Source organism: Phaethon aethereus (genome assembly GCF_964289735.1).
Source record: "Phaethon aethereus genome assembly, chromosome: 3".
In the NCBI taxonomy this organism is placed as follows: Eukaryota; Metazoa; Chordata; class Aves; order Phaethontiformes; family Phaethontidae; genus Phaethon; species Phaethon aethereus.
This window is the reverse complement of record NC_138576.1, coordinates 126006920-126028809: the sequence shown is the minus strand read 5'-3', so window position 1 is coordinate 126028809 and position 21890 is coordinate 126006920. Positions and strand designations below refer to the sequence as shown.

The 21890-nt window shown below is 37.0% G+C and overlaps 1 protein-coding gene across 2 annotated transcripts; it reads left to right on the top strand.

The window, feature by feature from the left end:
* On the top strand, positions 1 to 20759 carry SANBR (SANT and BTB domain regulator of CSR; the record flags this gene model as incomplete). Of its 2 annotated transcripts, none has more annotated exons than XM_081997232.1 (20): positions 1 to 403; positions 2206 to 2392; positions 5707 to 5800; positions 7441 to 7679; positions 8539 to 8597; positions 9409 to 9569; positions 10448 to 10534; positions 10648 to 10758; positions 12747 to 12870; positions 13040 to 13192; positions 13426 to 13571; positions 13944 to 14043; positions 15134 to 15166; positions 16742 to 16841; positions 17846 to 17937; positions 18020 to 18048; positions 18146 to 18219; positions 19264 to 19352; positions 19714 to 19805; positions 20723 to 20759. In XM_081997232.1, the coding sequence occupies exons 1-20, from the start codon at positions 254 to 256 to the stop codon at positions 20757 to 20759; spliced, it is 2157 nt and encodes a 718-aa protein (XP_081853358.1). In that variant the 5' UTR covers positions 1 to 253. The 2 variants fall into 2 exon arrangements, with proteins under 2 accessions (XP_081853358.1, XP_081853357.1); XM_081997231.1 differs by having other exon boundaries at positions 17843 to 17937.
* Between the last annotated feature and the right edge of the window lie 1131 nt (positions 20760 to 21890).

Here is a 21890-nt window from a genome sequence, read left to right as displayed (position 1 = left end):
GGCAGTGCCGGCTGCTGTTGAGGTGATGTTGGTGTGTTCTGTGCATGTGCTTCTCCCCTCAGGGTTTTGAGGATGCAGATGCAAATGTATATTTTATTTGTTAAATAAAACATTAGTACTTGACTGTAATGCTGTGGTAAACATTTCCCATAGTAATTTATGGAGCACTGCAGTTAACGTAGATCAAGCTTTAGCAAACCATACAGTGAGACTTCCTAATAACATTTTCTTTTCTAGGCTTAAGTAGCCAGAGATGAGTCGTGGATTTTCAGAAAACAATAACTTTCCGTATGACAACAATCAAATGGTTTTGGATATGATCCTGTATTCCCTAATTGGTGTTCCTCAGCCTATCAACTGGGACAGTGTGGCAAGGCTAGTTCCAGGATATACATCCAAAGAGGTGATTTTACTGATAAAAGAATGCATATACGTTAAGCAGGACTTCTTGAAGAGCAAAACATATTTGAGGGAAGGAGGGAAATTGAAGTGAAGGGATTTTTTTTTTCTGAAGTAATTTATACTGAAAGAATCAAAAATGTTAAATGAGCAGTAGATCGGGGGAAAAAAAAATTATTGCTGCAAAACCTGAACGTTGAAATTAAGAAATACATTATGCATTTTATTTCATTAGAACTGATATACAATAAGAACAAAAATTACTGGAAAATAAAAATTTAAAAGTGGAGTATAAAAAAAAAAAGTAGTGCTAATGTATTTCAGATTGCATACCTAAGATTGTCATGGAAAGGATGGCAGTACCCACTTAACCTCATGTAGATTGTAGTATACTTACTAGCAAACCTGCTAACTTTCTATGCTTGCCATTACAATTCTGAGTTACAGATCTCCATTAGGTAGTTAAGAGTGCAGTTGCCTTCTGCTTGGTCATACAAGATGTGGATTTTTCTGAATTGCTCAATTTCCTGGTGAAATGCTGAGGGGAAGTAAGCTAAAAGAGGAAAATGTCTTTTGCTCTTGTGATTCCAGCAAAGCTGGAAAAGCCCAAGCCAATTGTCTTTATGTTCTTGCAAACTTAATCAGATGTGTCAGCTCATGTTATAGCATTGCTATTGGGCCTCACTGTAACCTTGTATTTAGAACATTAAAAGTGAATGACTGGGAGCAGAAGCTTCTGTGAAATGTTACTGCCATTCAAGTGCTTGGCAAGGCACTTGAGGGGGTCTTTACTGTTTACCTTTAAATTTGCAGGTGGTACCGTGCACATTAAGCAAATAAAAGAATTACAAAAGTATCGGTGAGCTCTCTCCTCATACTAATTAAGATAATATGATTGATTAGTATGTGTCTGGTTCCTCTGTTTTAAAAGAACAAAGTGTCTCAAATATGTGGAGTCCCTGTTTAAGGCCATTAAGTAAATGCATACATTTGCTTTTATGTATCTGTTGTATACAGTAGGCTGGCATTCTTACAAATTTGAGACACTACATTAATATCAGAAGGATGCCACTGTGTGCACCTCTCCCAAAGGGGCAGGTGGCATGCAGCAATGTCAGTTAGCTCAATCCAAAATAAATAAGAACAGCTGCTTGAATGGAACCTGGTGAGCTGTGTCAGAGGGGGTTCACCTGTAGAATTAAGTAGATTTACTTCTATGTGTAAATTACCTGTGTGTAGGATTCTGCTGAACCAAACCCATAATTGTCATTGTATTAATACAAGTTTACAAAATGGAAAGACTTTCTAGTTCATCAAAACAAGGAATGGAAAGTTAATGGAACTGCAGGGGAAATCACCAGTTCCTTTTGTCCAAATCAGAATGGAAGTCATCAAGTTAAAGAGTAATAATTATGAACCAATTACTATAGCTACTTTTAATAATATTTGATGATGTTTATGGTAAAAGAACTAGTTACAAAATGAGAATTTAAACTCTCCTCATTACTTTCCCGTCTGAAGATTGGGCTTAAAATCACAGGGTTTAAAGTAATTAAGGTTGAAACAGGTTCTGTGTTATTTTTTCTCTTTCTGTTAGGGTATTTAATTATGGTAAATCTTACGTATTTTACTGTATGTTTATGGACTTTCTTGATACCACTGACTAAATGGGAAGCTTTGTAAGTTTAATATTGGTAACTGTTCACCTGCACAAGGTGTGAAATACAATATCCATCTCAAATGATAGTTACTAAAAATGTACTGAAAGCTACCACTTCATTGTCCTATCATTTAATCTTGTGACAGTGTGCAAAAAGGTTTGATGAACTGAAAAGCAGTGGAAGTTCACCTGTTGACAACCAGTATAATCCCCTGATGGCCGCTGGTGGGAGTCCTGTGGAAACTTTAGCTACGTACATCAAATCCTCCTTGCTCGATACACAGGCAGAGTTTCAGGAGCCTGCTATTGGGCAGGATTCCATTACTATAACTGGTATGTTTTTAGTCATTCTGAAATATATTGGCTTTGATTATAATCAGTATGTGTATGCTTTTTTGTCCTGAGTGGTAAGTTCACCCAGGAATAGTACTTGTTCATCTTTGAAAAGAAAGTTAAGCATAAATATAATGCATACATGAAGTCACTTTCAGTTAGTTTAGATTAAGAATCGATGTTTCTTTGGGCATTTTTAATAGCTTGCCTTTCTAAAAGGCATAAATCCTTGCAATGAATCCTCTGTCCAGGATTTTTGATGGGGAGAGGAATTACTCTCCTGTTTTGTGTCCCCAGTGTTGTACTATTAAATCTACAGCCGTTCGCAATCACATTAAGCTGTGTTATTAACTAGAAAGTTTTGTGTAGAAAAGCTGCAGAAAGCTGAGAAATTGATCCCTTGAGGTCAGACCCTTCTCTCCCGCCAAGAAGCTCTGCGTTTGCCATACTGCTCAGTGGCAAGATGGCTACAGAGGAGTTGGAGCGTAGTCTAGTTACTTTTTGATGCAAGAGAGTCTTGCAATGACATATAAGGTGTCTTAGTCAATTATGTGTCCCAGTAATAATTTGGCAGAAGAGGACCAGTCCTAACAGTTGTATTTCACAGCACAATTACATAATGTTAACGCTTCCTTAAGTACTTCTCCTGTAAGAAGTTGTAATTAACTGTGTGATAGTTATTCTCTGGTTTTCATTGTAGACTGAGATGTTTTCAGCGCCTTGTAAGACTTGGTAAATGTGTTGCATGAGAAATTTGCTTCGGTAGTGAGTAAACAATTTCTGTGTGAAAAATTAAGATGACAGTGAAGTATTTAAACAAAATGTTCTCTGTTATGGTGTCCTTCACAGTGCTGCAGCTTTCTAGTCACTTTTCTCTTTGCAGAAGAAAAACAGCTGTGACCTTCACTGGAGAATGAATAAAATGTTTTTAATAACTCTAATCAAGAGATGATATTTGAAAACTGTGTATGGAGTATCTAGACTGAAAACACTTTGATCAGCTTTCAATTATGTACTTGTTACGTGCATGATGTGGAATAAATGCTTCTTGCACCCACTGGTGGCTACTTATAAGATTAGTAGCTTCCCAGTAGGCAGTTAACAAGCTAGCTCTGCTTATAGAACTCTTTAGACAATTAGTGCATGTTTTCTTTTTAACAATGTAATACATGTAATAAGTATTAATGCAGTTAAGTACCCTAATGTTTCCTACTGCCAGATCCTAGCCTGAGATTTTTCTGTTTTCTTTGTGACTTTGGGTAAATAATTTTCCCTGTTGATATGTAATTTGTTGATCTGAAGTTAGGATAATTCATCTTTTTCTCACAGGCTTGAGTGAACTCACCTTCTTAATATTTGTGAGATACTTGCATATTTTAGAATTGGGGATTTCAGAAAAGCCTATTTGTAAATATTTTTGTTTAATTACTTCCTAGTGGATTTATTGACATCTACTCATTGTTAGGATCAAGAATTTTGGGCCTGTTTGAATTTGTTTGTAGACATGTGTAACAGCAAGAAAAAGCAATCAGACCAAATTCACTTTGAGGTGGATTCTGGTTTTGGTTGAGTTATAAAAGCTCATTTATTACTTGCTAATTATAAGGCAAACTGCTGTTAAGTCCCTCTGAATGCATATTATGGCAGTAAACAAGCATATAGGATAGCCTTTTATGCAAAGTATTTATTACTAACTTTCAGAAGTTGAACTATAAGCTTTGGGGAGAAGGGAAAAAAAAAGATAGGCAGAAATGAATGATGAAGTTCGGACATCCCTGTTAATTTGGCTGTGTTGCGTATTCTTGTCAGCATTATTTTATTTTCTTTAATAAATAACTTCACTGTGTTCAAAATAAACTTCTAATATTTGCAGGCAGAATTCTTCCATATCATTCTTTTCCATGGGCCCTTCCTTTAAAATACTTGCCTTACGTTGCATTCAAAATGTAGGACTCCCGCCTTGGCTGTTTTAATGCTAGTAGGGGTCATCTGGCAGCAGGGGTCATCTGGCTGCAGGGGAATGGCTGCCCTGAAGGGGCAAGGTTTTACTGGGGTCTGTCTAGTAAATCTTCCCCTTTTATTAATGGTCTTCTCTGTAAGCCTTACTAAGGCTTAACTGTGCAAGTCCTTAGGCTATGTCTTTGGAGGAAGTTTTGTTTCTTCTGCCTCTGGCATGATAACTTTGCTTTCCTAAAGGACGTAGCTGCTGTGTTCTGAACTGTATAGAGCTTCCAGATCACTTTTGGTGTCAGTCTGCTATACTTATTCAGCCATAAGGTGAAGAGGTCCGTAGTCTACTTCAGAAGAGTACAGCCTCTTACATTACACGAGAGGGAGAAGATCCTTCTGGAACTCTTCCTAGAAATCTGAGAGTAGGGAGTAATCGTTGAAAATCATGACCTTGTGGGTTTTCATCAGTGGAAGACAGATATGTGCACTTCCATTATTTAAAAAAGATAATTATCTTTCTGACTTGTAAGCAAGATTATTGACATTTCAGATTGCAGTGATCCATTCACTACAGTCAGAAGAGTTATTCAATGTCTGAATGCTGGGGTTGTCTTAACCCTTGACCCAGACCTCACTGGATTTCGTGACGAGACCTCCTGGACTTTGCTGGGTTTTGTGTCCAGGTTCCACTGCTTGTAGCGCATTTGTGAAGATAACCTATTTGAACTAAAGTGCAGCTGACCTTTTTTCTGGATTAAGTTACATGATGTAGCTTGAGGACTAGAAAAATTTCATGGTCTGCTTTCTTTGAGCATTGTTTTGTATAATCTGCTGCTTTAAGCCATGTGTTTGAGAAACTTAGGAAAAATGCATCATAAGAGACTTCTGCGCTTCTGTTTAGAAGCAACTTATTTCCAAAGCTAACACATTCTGCATAACAAGTAGTTAGTCTCAAGTTGTTATATCCTGGCAGCAAAACTTCCTGAAAACAGAATGCGATAAGAGTCTCAAGACCCACATCCCACAAAGCAGACAAGGAGATCTGAAGGAATGGATTGCATTACCAGAAGGAAATGCTGAAGACTCTACGTGAATCTTACTGCCTTATATTGAGACAGGACCCGCCTGGCTTTGCAGCCGAGTGTCTGGGCAACCCAGCAATGCTGCTGGTCTGCGTTTCTAGTGCATGGCATTCGGAGCAGGAATTTGGATTATCTAGTAGCCCTTATGGTAGCAGATTTGTTGCTAGTTGTGTAACATTGCTTCACCGTGAGAGCTGTACTTCAGTTGTGTTTCCAAGATGCTGAAGAGCAAAAGGTCAGGCATTTGAGTTCTAATGCAGCCTTTTTTTCCTTACATTTAAGGGAGGCCCAGCACAACCTCCACAAGGAATTGTTCTTCAGAATCTGAGAAAGGTCCTGTACATAAAGGTGGAGAAAGCACTGACAAAAGCCAGGGGTAAGATGATCTTTGTGTGTTTGTTATCTAGGGGATTATAGAACAGACAGGAAGACGTCTAAATTGCTCATACCTTTCTACTGTCAGAAAGAAAACAGCTGGGAACATCCTAATAAATGCTGTAAGAAATTTTGAAACCTTACATTGCTACAGAAATACTAGAGGTTGGTTTGAGAAGTTCTTATGTGCAGTAGGAATAGCTTGTTCATAAATCTGTCCGTAGTGTTGCTCTGAGTGGTAGATCACTGCTGTGGTGGGAATGGAAACATAACCAGATTTTAAAAAGGAATGAAACAGGATTGATGCTCAATAACAATTTAATAAAAAAACCCCCTGAAAACCAAAAAGTTCTGTGAACATAGATTTATTCTATGTTGTCGTGGTTTAGCCCCAGCCGGCAACTAAGCACCACGCAGCCGCTCGCTCGCTCCCCCCTCCCCCAGGGGGGCGGGGGAGAGAATTGGGAAAAAACTCACGGGTTGAGATAAAAACAGTTTAATAGGACAGCAAGAGAGAAGGAAACAACAATGATAACAACAATAGTAATACCGACAAAGGAATGTGCAAGAACAAGTGATGCCCAGTGCAGCAGTTGCTCACCACGTGGTGACCAATAGCCCGTCCCCGAGCAGCGATTCCCACCCCCCGGCCAACTCCAGTTTATGTACTGGGCATGACGTTGTATGGTGGGGAATACCCCTTCGGCCAGCTTGGGTCAGCTGTCCTGGCCGTGTCCCCTCCCAGCTCCCCATGCACCCCCAGCCTCCTTGCCAGCAGCCCAGCACGAGAAGCTGGACTGTCCTTGACTACTTAGCAACAGCTCAAAACATGAGCACGTTATCAACATTTTCCCATCCCAAATCCAAAACACAGCCTCACGCTGGCTTCTGTGAAGAAAACCAGCTCTAGCCTGGCTAAAACCAGGACATACGTAAAAGTGGGAAAAGACAGCCGTAAATGAAAAGTGCAAATGAAAGACTTTACTATGAATTCAAATAGCCATGCACATCATTATTTTTCGTACTGTCGCATCCCTGTTTTCCATACTATACAAGTACATGTAGAATAATGTGTTTATTTGAAAACGAATGGTAATCATCTTTCTGTAGAGACAGTGTTTACTGATTCTAGCTTTGACCTTTTCTTAAGAAATAGATGTTTGTAATATACAATAAAGCAATTTTAGTTTCCACAGAGGAAAATTGCTATTGTATGCTGTTATTGTCAGTGTCCTTAGGTCTTTTTTTTTCAAGAAAATTAAAAAGGGAAAACAAATAAATTCTCCATGTAATTCAGGTAGTATCCCATAACAAACTGGTGACAAAATTGGGGACTGGAGCTAGAAACTTTCTTTCTCTGGTCCCTTAACTTAACAATTAAATTGCATTGATGATGTGTCAGAGGATATTCATCAGTGTTCATCACCCGGCAATGCTATCTGACAATAGTTTCTATTAATAGTTTGTATTAGTAGTTAATAACTGCCATTTGTTTTCCTTCTGTTAATAAAAACCTGTTAGTGACATCAGTGTTGCAATGTGTGATCCAGATTTGGAGATGAGATCTTTGTTGATTGGGTTTGGTGTTCTAATTGGCTTACGGTCCTAATTTGGTGTTTGGCTTTTTTTTTTTTTTTTGAGGCCAAATATGGTGATCCATGTGTGCGATGAAGCTAAAAACCTCAAAGAAGATTTTGTTTGTCCTCGAGACCTTTTGATTTCAGAAATGAAATACTTTGCTGAATATCTGTCAGTGGATGCCCAGCGCTGGGAAGAGGTGGACATTTCAGTGCACTGTGACGTTCATATCTTTGACTGGTTGATAAGATACGTTAAAAGGAACACTAAAGATTCTGAAGCTAATGAAATGCCCACTTTAGGTAAAAGAAAGCGTGTAGGTCATTTTGTTGCAGGTTTATTACGTTCTGTAATAATGGAAGATTAACGTTTTTGATATAGTTTGGCCCCAGTCTCTTTGTTTCTGACTGTTGCGCTGAAGATTGTCATTTGTTAGAAAAGCGTTGCAACGGAGATCCTCTGGTCAATATAGCAGATGTCTCTGATTTATCAACACTGACAGTTTTGAGGAAACATCCTGATAGTTGAAGCAGTGGAAAAGGTCTAATATATTTTTGGGATCTGATGTTTTTAATGAAGATTCTTTAGACCTCTTCTGAACAAGAACAGAGTGGTAGTTTTAAAATACTGATGATTGAGTTTTGTTTTGTTTTGTTTTTCCCTCTGCTCCCCAATGGTACAATTGCAATATTTTCTAAAATTTCAGTGCAGTCTGATACAATGGTAGAAGAACGTTTGGCTTTATGAATTTGAGGCAAGTTTTAAATCTTTTTATGAGCCTTTGCTACCATGTATTTATTTAATATAAACAAACCCAGAGAACACAGTTATAACTTACAATGCAAAGGTTATGTTAAGCAAAAATATGATGGCCACAGATGGAAGTTAATCTTGTTGTGTAATTGTTTAGTCATTGTATCCCTACGAAGCCATCTTTTCCATTTTTTATAAATTGCAGTTTGTTACAGTTGTACTCTGGCACCTTAAAGGATAAACCAAAACTTTGTTTCTTAATATGGAAAATGTTCTACATATTCGAAGATGGAATGGCAGGTCGATTGGTAAAATAGTACTTAAAACATACTAAATATGCAGAGGGAGGGATGTGATATGAAATTATCAAAAGAAATCATGTTAAAAAACCCTTTTTTTGCCTTTTAGAACCATCAAATGTCATATCAATTCTTATTTCTTCTGAGTTTTTGAAAATGGATTCGTTGGTAAGTATTAAGAAAGAAGGGTTCTCTGCTGTAAGGGCACAGTTACTTACCAGTGTCTAACAGCTTCTTTGTTATGCTTTGGCTGTTAAACAAACAGATGATACAATGAGAACATTTTGAGATTTTTACCACCTTTCTTATTCAATGCAGTAACCTAATGTTTGCAGAATCTCAATGCAAGAAAACAAGAGTAAGTTATTTCTAAATGTGATAGTGGGATCTTGGATTTGCCTTCTGATGACTGACCTAGAGTAACATTGGTATCTGACTTCTGGTAGGATTTATTAAAAAAGATTATTAAATCAATTAATACCTTTGTTTTATATCCTTTTTATATGAATGGCAATTCTGCAATTTAGGATCTGGTTCTCCAGCTCTGTATAAGTAATATCTACTGACTTGTTTGTTAAAACGTTTGTTGAAAGTTCTGTCATTGAGGTGACCCACAATTAAATACACAGAAGACATAGCTGTTTAAGTTGAGATCCAGGCAATACTATGTGTAATGTGTACTGCGGTTCCCTTTTTACAAGCCATTGGAGAGTGCCACTTGCTGAAGATGAAACATACGTCGAGGTTTTTTTTGGTTTGCAGAAACCTTTTGGCGGAGAACATAAACTAACTCAGAGTCATGTTAATTCAGAGTCTCCTTTACATAAATGTAAAAAACAAGTCTCAGATTTAAGTTGAAGTGAAATATTTTCCAAAACATCAGATACTTAAAAAAAATCTTGAAGCAATGAGTACATCTTTTGAGATAGCTTTGTCTAGAATTCTTTAACATAATTTTTAACATTTCTATTTTTCCTAGGTAGAAGAATGTATTCATTATTGTCACAAAAATATGAATGCTATTGTAGCCACGCCATGTAACATGAATTGTATCAATGCTAATCTTGTCACGCACATTGCTGATCTCTTCACGCACAATGAAGTGGAAGAGTTGAAGGACAAAAGGGACAAATTTAAGAGGTAACTTTTTGCTCTGGAATACGCTACTGAAGTGCTGTTGGGCTTTTGGATCACTTCTCAATACAGCTAAGACACTAGGGGTTTGAAGTGATATATGTACAATTTATATTCTCATATAATGTATCTTTAACACAGAATATCGTGAAGTGACTTCAGAATTTTATATTAAAATGATAAGCAAAAGGAAAGAGCTTTTTATAGGAAACAAGCAACAGGAAAGGCTGCACTAGGAGTGTGGCATGGACAAATTGTTCATGAATTCTCACACAGGAGCCAGGATTAGGGTAAGGAACCTTTTATGGGATGACGTGCTCCTAATTCATAGAGAATGGTTTGGCTTCAGCATCCTGTGAACTCTGATGTTTGGACATAGAATTTAGGATGTCTGGAAAGCTGAATAGTTGTGATAGAAAACTATTTCATACATAAGGACTCCAACTTAGTCTGTATCAAGATAAGGGCCAATTATTGGAGGGCAGACTGACAGACAAGCAAGGTGAAAGTAAGAAAGGATTTTTAATAGTAGGGATGAAGACTTTATAACTTTTAGAATTAAGATAAGTGTAATTTCATGGAAGTATTCATTAATAAAAGGCCTTCTAGTCAAGGCAGAAGCTGGCAGTTTACACTGGCAAACAAAAGAAGAGGAAAAAAAATAAGGGATCTCTTTCCTCACATCTGTGTGAAAAATAAGAGATGACTGGGTCCGGAGCCAGTGATCCAAAAAGATTAATTTAAAGGAAAATCACATTAAAAGCTAGATTCTGAAAGAAATATGGTGACTTCGCACATCATCAGAATACCATCGTTAGTCTCACTATACATAAAACAATTTTCAGTTTTTTCTAATGGGTAAGCTGTGTTGCTGTCATTAATAGTAAACTTTTCTGCAAGAAGATTGAGAGACTGTTTGATCCAGAGTACCTAAATCCAGATTCTCGAGGAAATGCAGCAACGTTATACAGGTATGGTCTTTTTATATTACTACTACAGTTGTAAGGACAAGTCCCTGTGTTTCGAAGTCCTGCTCTTACTCTCATACTTTTTTTCTTTCCTTTTCTTTTTTTTTTACATCTAGGTGTTGTTTATGTAAAAAGCTGCTAACTAAAAAAACAGAGAGAAGAATTCCTTGTGTACCAGGAAAAATCAACATAGATCAACATGGGAATATTGTCTATGTTCATATAAGGTAGTGAATACATATATTTAAAAACTATTTCTTCATCTATATGATTTTGGGTGATTTTTAAAAATTCTGCATGTTTAGGAATCGGTAGATACTCACATGACAAAATGAAGTCATAGATATGTGAAGAGCAGTATGAAACACCTCAACTTCTTATATTATACCTAGCAAAAAAAATAAAAGGGCCATTATGATGTTGTACTTTTGAAATTCTTTCAGAAGTGCTGCTGCTGAATGGAAATGGAAAAACTACATGGGAGGGCTATGTTGGGTTGTACTGCCTTAAATAGAAAATACTCAGCTAATTCTTTCATCAAAGGGTTTTAAGATGTGTGTAGTTGATGACAAATTAAATTAGAGGCTGCATTTCTACAAGGTTTGATATTGAATGATAGATCCACCTCTGCAAGCATAGAAATGCTAAAGAGTATTTTCTAGACTGACTTTATACTGTCAAATCAAATATTCAGCCTGCTTAAAGAGTACTATAAATAAACTTTGCCGGTTGTTTTTCTGTTCTAAAGTATTTGTCAGAGAAGCTTCCAGGACTTACTCTGTATGTACGCCTTATTAATTTGGCACAAATGTTTAATTCAGTTCTGACTGATCCATGTTAGTGAACAGCTGGGTTGTCGTCTTAATGAAGATCGTTAAGTGCATGATCAGCTGCAGTTCCTTCCCTCCCTACATGCACCCTTTAAGAAAGATAGTGGGAAGTTAGTAACAGGAGACCTTTCTCATCAGATCTATTTTGTTCAGAACAACCAAAACACAGTTCGCTCTCAGCTCCCAAGCTAACATGTTTTTAGTGTTACCTCCCACCAGTAATTCCGAGGTCTGGATTAAGTTCTGCCTGACAGTCTAAATAGAACTGAATATTGTGACCCCGTCCTGACCTATTAGGGTCATTGGTGATTAGCCATGTAAAATTCATTAATTGTATTACTTCACTTAATCTGACTGTATTTAGCTGCCATGCAATTCCTAGCATTTAAATGTGCAGGGTTTTAAAGTTACTCGGGATTATTTAGGTTCTACTTCTTTGCCTTGTGGTACTTGTGACTGCTTTTCTACACAGAATCCATTTACTCATTCCTTAGGCAAAGTGATGCTGGCCACTAATGAATTCAGGCTTACGAGCTGACACAAGCCTATCTTTAATGACTTGAATATAAGTCTATATTTATTGGTCCTCTACTGGTGCCTAGAACAAAGTTCCTCTTGGAAGCACTGCTTGCTTAGTCTAGATTAGACATACACAGAATAAAAACCGATTCAGGCCAGGGCTTAAAATTGTGAGAAGACAGTATCTGCTCTTTCTGAAGATAACATGTACCAGTGCAGGTTGTGTATTCTCTTGATTTCTGAAGAAGCATGTGTCATTTTATCATTAGGAAGGAGCAAAGGCTATATTTTTAAGACCAGAAGTCTCAGATATATTTATCAATACGACATGGTCTTATGTTTTCAAACTTTGATTCTTAACTAAGTGATTGCTGTTGCATTGCAGAAATATAAAAACATGTTATGTTGTCTTTAAATAAAATAGAATGGCAATACTGCATTTCTGTTGCACAACATACTACTTTTAAAGACAGAAAACTGCAGTATGACCGAACTTGTTTGCATGTGCAAATTTGCTTTGCCTGTGTACTGGGCTTTTCCCTGTTTTATGGTTCTCCTGATTTCCAACAGGCTTGATATTTATCTTTGCTTATAAATTTGCAGTATATGGAGCTTGAGATGAATCAAGCTGTAATTCTTTGTTATTAGTAAGTTCAGGATGTTGTGAAAGAAAATAGGCTCTCCTGTCATGGTCTGAATTTAATAATGATTATCCCGCATTGTATCCTTCCTGTTCTAAACTCTTCTGTAGGCCTTTCACCAGTGGAGCATGTGGTGTTCTGCTCCTTCTCTACCTCATCTTCCTGGTGGCAGGATCAAAACCGATTTATGACTCTTTATGCAAACCTGATGTTTTGCTTTTTCAGAGACAAAACCTGGGAAGTCCATGAGTACTTAATTGGCCTTCATGAGGAACTGAAATCTTGGCGGGATGTTTATTGGCGTCTTTGGGGGACTGTTAATTGGTTGACCTGCTCAAGATGTAACCAAGTTAGTATATTTTCACTTTCACTTGTTTGTCTGTAGATGGCTTGTTATGGGTGACTTTAGGGGAGTGAGGCAGGGATTAAAGCAGTTTGGAAAATACCTGTCAATAAATCCTTTTTGAGACCCATAGGTAATCTCACCTCTCGTTCTCTCTGTTTTTATTCTAATGTAGTCTTTCCTGTGTACTGAATTCTCCCATTGCCAGTACCATTCGCATCCAGTTCTTTATCCGGGTGTCGCAAGCGCCCTGGGCTCGACTGGGACAGGAGTATATCCCTGTTGCAACCAAAAAGTACTTCGATTTGATCCTACAACCCTCGCAAAGGTATTTCAATACTAGCTCACTTTTAAAAGAGTGTAAAACATGGCAGGGGGGTGACTGTGTTATGAAAATATATCTTTTTCCAAAATAAGGATTGTAAACTGTTGCAGAATCCCAGGGCAGGCTAGGACCTTGGGACACAAAAGTTTAAAATTTTAACTTTTGTTATTGTACTTCCTGAATTCAGTTCTTCCCATTAACTCAAATATTTAATCTTTTGTGTATATGTATCGCAGGGCTGCAAAGTGAGGGATCACGTGGTTGACTTACCTTCAGGAAATGAAGATGGGGATGATTTGCCATCTCGGACTACTAAAATATTGAATGATCTGCTCCATCACAGAGATGTTATTGTTGTTCCTTTCACTAAGGATGAGAACAGGTAAGAACATTGTATCGTGTTACTGAAATAACTTAGCGTTCAACACGTCAAATGTAATGTGCACAACGTATTATTTCTCTCCTGTTTTAAAATGGGTGACATAGGCCTTTTTAAAGGTAATTTATTTTTTATTGGTTAGTTGGAAATTGGGAAGAGAAGAACAAGTACTTTTTATATTTCAAGCAGACATTTAGTCATTCAAACCCCCATAAGCATTCACTCCTATCTTTATATTTTAATGGATTGTTATCAAAATATTATATGGCTGACTTGGGGGTCTGTGTTCTCTTGGTACATGAGAAGTAAAGAGAGACTGATTCTAAAGTTATGAAATAGAAAAATTTATTTTTGTTTCACATCTTTCTCTTTAAGTGATTCTGGTATTGGGCTCTGTGATGAAAAAGGCATTGAATGTGATGTGCTTGTAGAACCAAATACGCCGTGGGGTCCTAAAACTGGAGAAATCAATGCTGTGAGTGACTGCTAATGTGTTTTCCCCCACTTTCTGATAATAAAGATTCTTACAAGGGTACTTTGAGGAATTCATTAGACAACTTTTAGTAAAAACAAAACCCATATATTCTTGGAGGAAGACGTGCACTGCTGAGCATTGCAGGATTGCAGAGGCACAAAATATCTGGTTGGTGAAAAGGCAAAACTTTTACCATGTCTGCCAGAAATATTTCTGTGTATCAGAGGCAATTCCCCATATATCTGTGCTTTCCACCCCATTCTTAAACTGATGATGCTTAAGGATCCAGTCATATTTTTAAAATACATAACGTGGCAAATATTTAAATAATTGCTGCCTTCGTTTTGTCTGCTGATGTATCTGGGTAGGTCCACATGATTTTTGCAAGCCCATAGATGAATAGTAGTAACTTGGATTGTGTTTTTTTGGTTTTGGTGGTGTTTTTGGTGGTTTCTGTCCCACCAGATAAGGAAGATTTTGCTCTCCTGAACTATGGTGCATGTATATGACTCTGTATGTCAGGTCAACAGAGATACTTTCTAAGCCAAGTCTAAGGAGACCGTTCATAATACTGCCTTTGGTTTAAAGAGACCTTTTGTGCAAAGATAAGGTTTTGAAGTTCTGCACCCATCGTGGAACTTCGGGTAACTCAGTGATCCTGCTGGTAGGGTGATGCTGCTGATTCTGTGAGAATTTCAAACTGTGTCAGAAGTTGTCCCACAACAGATGCAGGAGGCTATTAAATTTAAACTCTGTAACAGTCTGGTACGTAACTGGCACCCCTGTCCTGGACTGCTTTTTTTTTTTTTTTTTAACTTAAAATCAGCTGTAAGTGTTTGTAGTGCTAAGGTTGGTCAAATTAAAACATGATTATGAATTCACTGCATTAATCAATTAGTAGTTCACAGCTTGTTTGCACACCTAATCATTCCACCAAAATTTCTAGTTAAAGAAGAGAGTAGGCCTTCTAGGAGTTACCAGTGTAGATTGCTGTACTATCACATACCACTCCTATTTTTATAATTCCACTCACATTTTTTCTTATTATTAGTTCTTTAACTTACATGCCTTTCTCTTTTTGTGACTACAGTTTCTTTCTCTGAAGAACTGGACTTTACAGCTGGTTAGTAAAATACTATGTTCATAATTTTAAATATTCACTTTTCTGCACTGGCAGATTTTGATTTTTTGTCTTATTTTCTAACTAATTTGAAGGAAGAAGTATTTTCTTACTTTTGCTTTAATTTGGACATTGTGCAGTACAGTAACAATTTTTACAAGAAAGTATGAAGTATGTGTGAAGTACTACTTTGGCTTGAATAAACATTTAAAATTCCTTTTAAATGTTTTTATAAATGACAACAAACAATAGATCCCCACTGCACGCATCAGTTCTTAATAGTTCATTAGGCTGACAGAAATGTAAATTGTCAAGATCAGAGTCTTTGAGTGTCTGTCTCTTTGATTGCTTGTGCGAGATGCTTCATGTCCTCTTTATGCTGCTGCTTCATTGCAAAAAGCCTTTATCAGAGTTGAGGACCCAGTCCAAACGCAGAGGATGGGGAATTTTGCTTCCAGCAGCACAGGATGTCACGTGATTTACTTTTTTTTTTAAATATAAATGCTAGAGCAGCAATTTACGTCTGTCACTCTTGATGGTTTGTGTTGGAATCGGCTGTTCCCAGTGTCCTATAGTAAGACTGTTCCTGTTGCAAACTTTTTGAACTTGCAGTCCGTTTTGGGCTTCATCGTTTCTCATGGATTACTAGGCAGTCATGATCACTCACTTCAAAAGATATGTGTATGTTCAAAAAAGTAAACATGTTCCTTAATATTTTCATTATCCTGTGCTGATAGTTGGGAACTATTCACTGTGACCCCACCTCTTGCAATGTTGGAGCCAGTGGTTTACTTATGATGTACAAGAAATAGAAGGGAGGGGGAGGAAATTGGGTATTAGGGTGAGTTCACAAAAAAAAGCCAACCAGATATTCCAGACCAACTTGTAATAAATTATTAATGCAGTTAGCCCTGGTGTACTGAATCTACGTGTATTTGCACCGCAATATGTGTGCTTTGTGGTATTTAATTAGTGAGTATCTTAGCAATTCCAGGCAGTTTGCAAGATGCAGCAAGCCTCAATAGAGCCGTAAGTAAACTTGTAGATTGCTGTATTCTATCATTATGTGGCTAGCTCAGATATTTGCTATCACAACATACGTTTTCTTATTAAGTAGAAAAATAATATAGCCAGCAAAACATTGGATACTGAACAGTGAATCATACAGTGATATGTGCTGCAGGGGATCTCTGGTGGTCATCTTACTTCCTCCCACTTTCAAAGCTGGGCCAACTTCAAAGTTAGATTCAACTTCAAAGATGCATCACTTTGCTCACGGTCATATCCAGTCAAATATCTGACGATGGAGATTCTGTGGCTTCTTTGGGCAACCTCTTACAATGTTTGACCACTTGGAAGAAACATAAATAACAATATTTATTGAAACATTCTAAGCAAAGATTTGAAATTACTTTCTCAACATCTAAGAATGATGTTCTTGGACCCAACTGCACACAGATACGTCGCTAAGATATGCAGCTAGATTTGAAGACAACTCCTTCAGGACAGGTTTAAAATATCACTTACTAGGAATTAAGCCTCACTTACAATCTGTGGCACTGTCTTCCTCTTGATTAGAAACAGCAGTCACTGTTATCTGAAGAAGAGGAGTATACCACTGGCTCAGAGGTCACTGAGGATGAAGTGGGGGATGAAGAAGAAGTATACAGGAAACCAGGTACAACAAGTCTGTACAGTCATCCTCCCTGGAATTTAGAGATAGGGATTCAAGGCAGCAGAATTCTTCTGCATACAAATTTTAAACATTAGGAATTTTTAAAATAAAGAATAATGTTACTTGAATCTTATTTCTAGTTTTTCTGTGTTTACATACAAATTACCCCACTGCTCAGTGCCATCAAAAATCACTGGCAAACACAGAAAGCTGCAACTATTCATGTCTGAGATGTCTTCAAGGTTGGTCAAGGGCATATTTTGCAGGGAAGACTATCAAATTACTTTCATGAAGTTTCTTGAAGATAAATGTTGGAAGAAGAGGCAGTAGCTACATGACTATATTTTTGCATGCTGTTATTTCAGACTATTTTTCTGCTTACATAGTGAAATGACTAGTGAACGTGTCTAGAATTGTGTCTCTATAGAAGATAAGCTCCATGGGATCTAAAAGGAATATGGAAAGCCAAAAAGCTGCCTCTCCTTTCCGCCCTAGTAATGCGCCGTTTGAATGCAGGCAGTTCTTTGTTCTTTTTTTCTTGACTGAAAAGGATTGGAATGCACCAGTACATTTGAAAAAACAAACCCCACCAGAAAAAACAACAAAAACAAACAAATGAAAAACAAACAAAAAACCAAAAAATTTTTGTAGTTTGATTTTAAACTTGTTTGGTCTGATGTAGCTCAGAGCTTGTTGATTGAATTAATATGGTCAAAGATGTAGCTTGTATGTGCACTTGCTTTTAATTTTACAACAGAAAACTTGTGCAGTTACATAGAACCCCTCTGCATTTTAAATATGTACTTGAGTTCCTGTATGTGTGTAATAGAAAAGCATTTGAGTAATCTGTGTATGTTAACGTGCCTTCAACACTAACAGAGGGAAAATAAGGCTTATTTTTCATTTACTCTGTTTGTAAAGGAATAAAGGGGAAAAAATTCTTTTGTAGCTGGGTAGAATTTCTGAATATCTGTGATGGTGTTAGGAAATATTCCTTCAATTAGCAGGGAGAAAGGAGAAATTAAAGAAATCCTACAAGCACCCAAGGAAAGTGGTTTCTTCACCTAGTGTTCAGAAAAAGGAGAAGACATCTGACAAGGTAAAACCAGAGATGTGGCATTCTCTTAAGTTTTGGACTTGATCTTAAAAATATACTTAATGTGCTTTTCTTTCTTTGATAGTCAAGTTCCCGAGATGCATCTCCATTCATGTAAGTAGTTTTCAAAGTCCTTGAGAACACATTGTAGTATATCCCTTTTTGTAATCTGCTACTGATAACGTTGTGTGCATCTTTCTTTTCTAACCAGTGTGAGTATGCAGCAGAACAAATGGGATGCCTCCAGGTCACTAAGATTCAACCAAGATGCTCAAAGAGAAGATGGTCCGTTCTTGCATGAGTTTAGCTTTCATAAAGTTAATATTATGCAAAGAAAATTATACTTTCATATAAGAAATGGCTAATTTCCTAAAATATAGCTCCTGAGAAACCTTTAGGTTGAATTTAATCTCACATATAGCAATGGACTCTGTGTTGTTTTTTTTATAGTTGCTCCTCATTTGGAAGAGAACAGGTTTCAGCTAGGCTAGTAGTAATCAGCTGTATTCCAACCACACAGCAATCTTGGACTCTTCCAAACTGCACAAAAATATTCATAAAGCTAGGAACACCTTCTGAAAATGTTACTTTAGGGTTTGCTTGGCTTTTATTAGCAATCTCATCTATTCCACAGGAGAAAAAAATGTTTGTGGTAGGAAAATGGAAAGAAAAATCCACCATGTAAAACTATACATTGTAGTCTTGCACACAGATTGAAAAATAAATGGGCAGCATCAGGCCTACTGTCTTGGAAAATATCAGAAAGGAGTTCACAGTTTGCAGGAGAAGAAGGAAAAATGCACTATAAGTGTATGTTAGCATGGTTTATGTTCTTTATTTGGAATGACAACATATAACCTACAGAGATTATAGTTGTGTCATCTGATGACTATATAAGTATGCAAATAATTTTTCCTGCATCCCTGTGCCTTTTGTTGTCTGTGCAGATAAACTTTCATGTCTATTTCTTTCACAGTCTTTTTGACTAAAGCTATTCATAATTGTATTCGTTTGTTCCACCTTTTGTCCTCTCCTGATATTCTTGTGCATTTTTGCTGTTTTGAAAAGCTCTGCCTCAAAGCGGTTCCTGTAGATTTTGATCTCAGTGTAATGCCTCAGGCTGATTTTGGTATCTGCCAAGAACACTGCTGAAGCTACATTATGCATCAGGATCTAGGATCTTGGTTGTTAGAGATTTTTATGAGAGCTGAAAAGAAAGCTAATTTTATAAATAGAATATCACTAAAGTGTGCATCTAATTCTTCTCTCTTTGTATTCAGTAGCAAGGAAAACCTCTGTTGTAAATATTTTTTTTCTTATTTCTGACAGATCAGAGAAGAATGTCTGAGATTACAGGGCACTTAATAAAAATGAGACTGGGAGACCTTGATCGAGTCAAGTCAAAAGACAGCAAAGAAGTAAGATTTGTCCTGTTTCAGTGTAGTGTTCACAGAATTCAAGTGAGCCTTGGTAACAAAAACATGTAACACAAGTGAAAATACCATCTATTCAATACTTAAGCTAAAGAACTGAATCTTACCAATCTTCAGTTTGTTCCAAGCATGATTTTTTAGGAAGACAGTTTAAAATAATATTTGAAGTTCACTGCCTTTAAAATCGAGCATGGAAAATAGGATGGGTTTAAAAAGTTTCAGTACCGGGTTGTGATAATGAAACAAAGTATGCCATAGATTCTGCTGAATGTTGGGGATTTTTATGAAAAGTCACTGATTAAATTGGAATAATGTCAAAACTTTTTTTTTTTTTTCTGGATTCCAGTATGCAGGAGGCATTTATTCTAGACTTGAAGCTCAGATAAAGGCCTCAGCGCAGGTCAGTGCACGACAAAACAATGCTGAGAAGAATGCTAGGTAAGATTTTAAAATAGAAGGAAAAAGCAGAACATAGATTTCAGGTGGGGGTGGTGGGTGTTTAAAGAAAAACAAGCCTCATTTCGTACACTTTTTTGAATCGGCATCCCTTCCAGCAGGTTAACCATATGTGGTGTGAAAGCTTCCTTTGTCAAATTAAACTAGAGCTAAGAGAATGAAACTCCGTGCTGGAAGAACTGCTTTATAGCTTCTATATTGGAAGGTTGACTGCTGCTCCAGTATGATTTATTGTGAAATAAGGATAGCTGGAAAACTGTTAGCCAAGATTCTTTAACCTATTCTTTGGTCTCCTTCCAAAAACAAAACTACCACCACCACCCCCAAAAAAACCCAAAACCAAACAAACAAAGCCCCCAACAACACCAAACAACCCTACATTACTGCATATTGGTCTTCCACATATTAAATGGATAAAATGAAAATGAACTGAGAAGCTGCCACACTGTGTGCAGCTGTAGAGCCTGGAACTGGTCATAATTTGGCCAGCAGGTGAGCCTCTTGAGCTGGAGCTTATAGTGGAGTTCCTGACCAGCTTTCAAGGGATGGGCTGGAAACTTCAAATACATTGTCAGAGGAATTTCTCACAGGTCTTTTTCTCTTAAAAAAATGCATGTGACTTTCTGTAGAATTAATGATTTCAAAAGAAGATATTTGACAACACAGTCCTATAAGCTATGTATCTTTGTATGAATATGTCGTTTGTGGGTACAGGTATCCTGGCAGAAAGGCAGCTTTCTCAACAGATTTTGAGAGCGATTTCTTTTTTTTCCCCTCTTCTTCTCTCTTTAATGTGAAAGTAATTTCAAATGAATATTATACCACAGAGCTGACTGGACAATAATTTAAAATTCCAGCAGTAATAATGTACATATGTTTCTTATGTGTTCTTAACCCAGGTCAAAATCCCGTTTTGGTCAAGGCCGTCCAACATAAGGACTCGTGAAAAAACTTTAGCCAGGATACATTACTGCTTCCTGAAACTGTACTGCACTCTTGTCGTACGGAGAATGCACACCTCTGAAAGCTTTCCAGTGACTTATTTATTACTTTAAGCCTTGTAAATTATTTTGTGCGATAAATGAATGCAAATCCAATAAGGTCTGTACTTATTTTAACTGTAAATATACCGTTTCTTAAATTTAAATTTCTTTTTTAGGCTATTGTGTTAAGTTGCATAGAAAATATTTTATAAATCTACAAGGTTAAATTATTAGACTAACTATTTATGGAGGAAAACATAAGTATGCCTTTTAGTATGCTAGAAATACTGAAAAGGAAAAAGCAAGACTACTGAATTCTGAATCCAGTCAGCAGCATTAACACAAGTCGCCTAGGGTATTTATATCATGTAGTATTTGAGGGTACGTTTTAGGTCCTCTGGGGATTTGCATTTAAAGTCCATGACAATACCTGTGACTTAAGCTAGTTTACGCAAAATTTTAATGCAGTTCTGAGGCTTCCTTCTGTATATCACACAGCTCCCATTCGTGTGAAGGTGGGTAGCAGGTAGAGACTAGACCTCCAAAGATTATATGAATGCCATGATGATGCAGTATTGCATCTTGCACGTGAAACGCTTGCTTTACTTGTATGTGAAATTAATTCTCATTCCTGTTCCATATCTGATTCGTCTTGCACAATACGGTGTTTTTTTCCGTCCTAATATCCAGCCTCTAGAACGCAAAGCAGCTCTATTTCTTAATGATGCTATGCCACTAAATTTCTGAGTAGAGATGCTATTAATTCTGCATCTTTCAACTGAGGTGAATCATTATAACGATGTGTGCATGTAGATCTTTTGGATCTAGTTACTTTCTGAAACCTGCCTGAATAATACTGTTTAGAAGTCAGATGCACTTTCAAGTTCTGTATTTGGAGCAATAGAATACAAGTTTGTCTACATGTATAATCCAGGGCTACCAAAATTAAATAACTTGCCTAGAAAATAAGTTGCATATTAGCAAAGAAAATGGCAATAATGGCAATAATAATGGCTGAATTCAAGTAAATACATTCTGACCTTTTGAAACAGTTAGAAAGAGCGCTCAGGGAAAGCTTATTCCA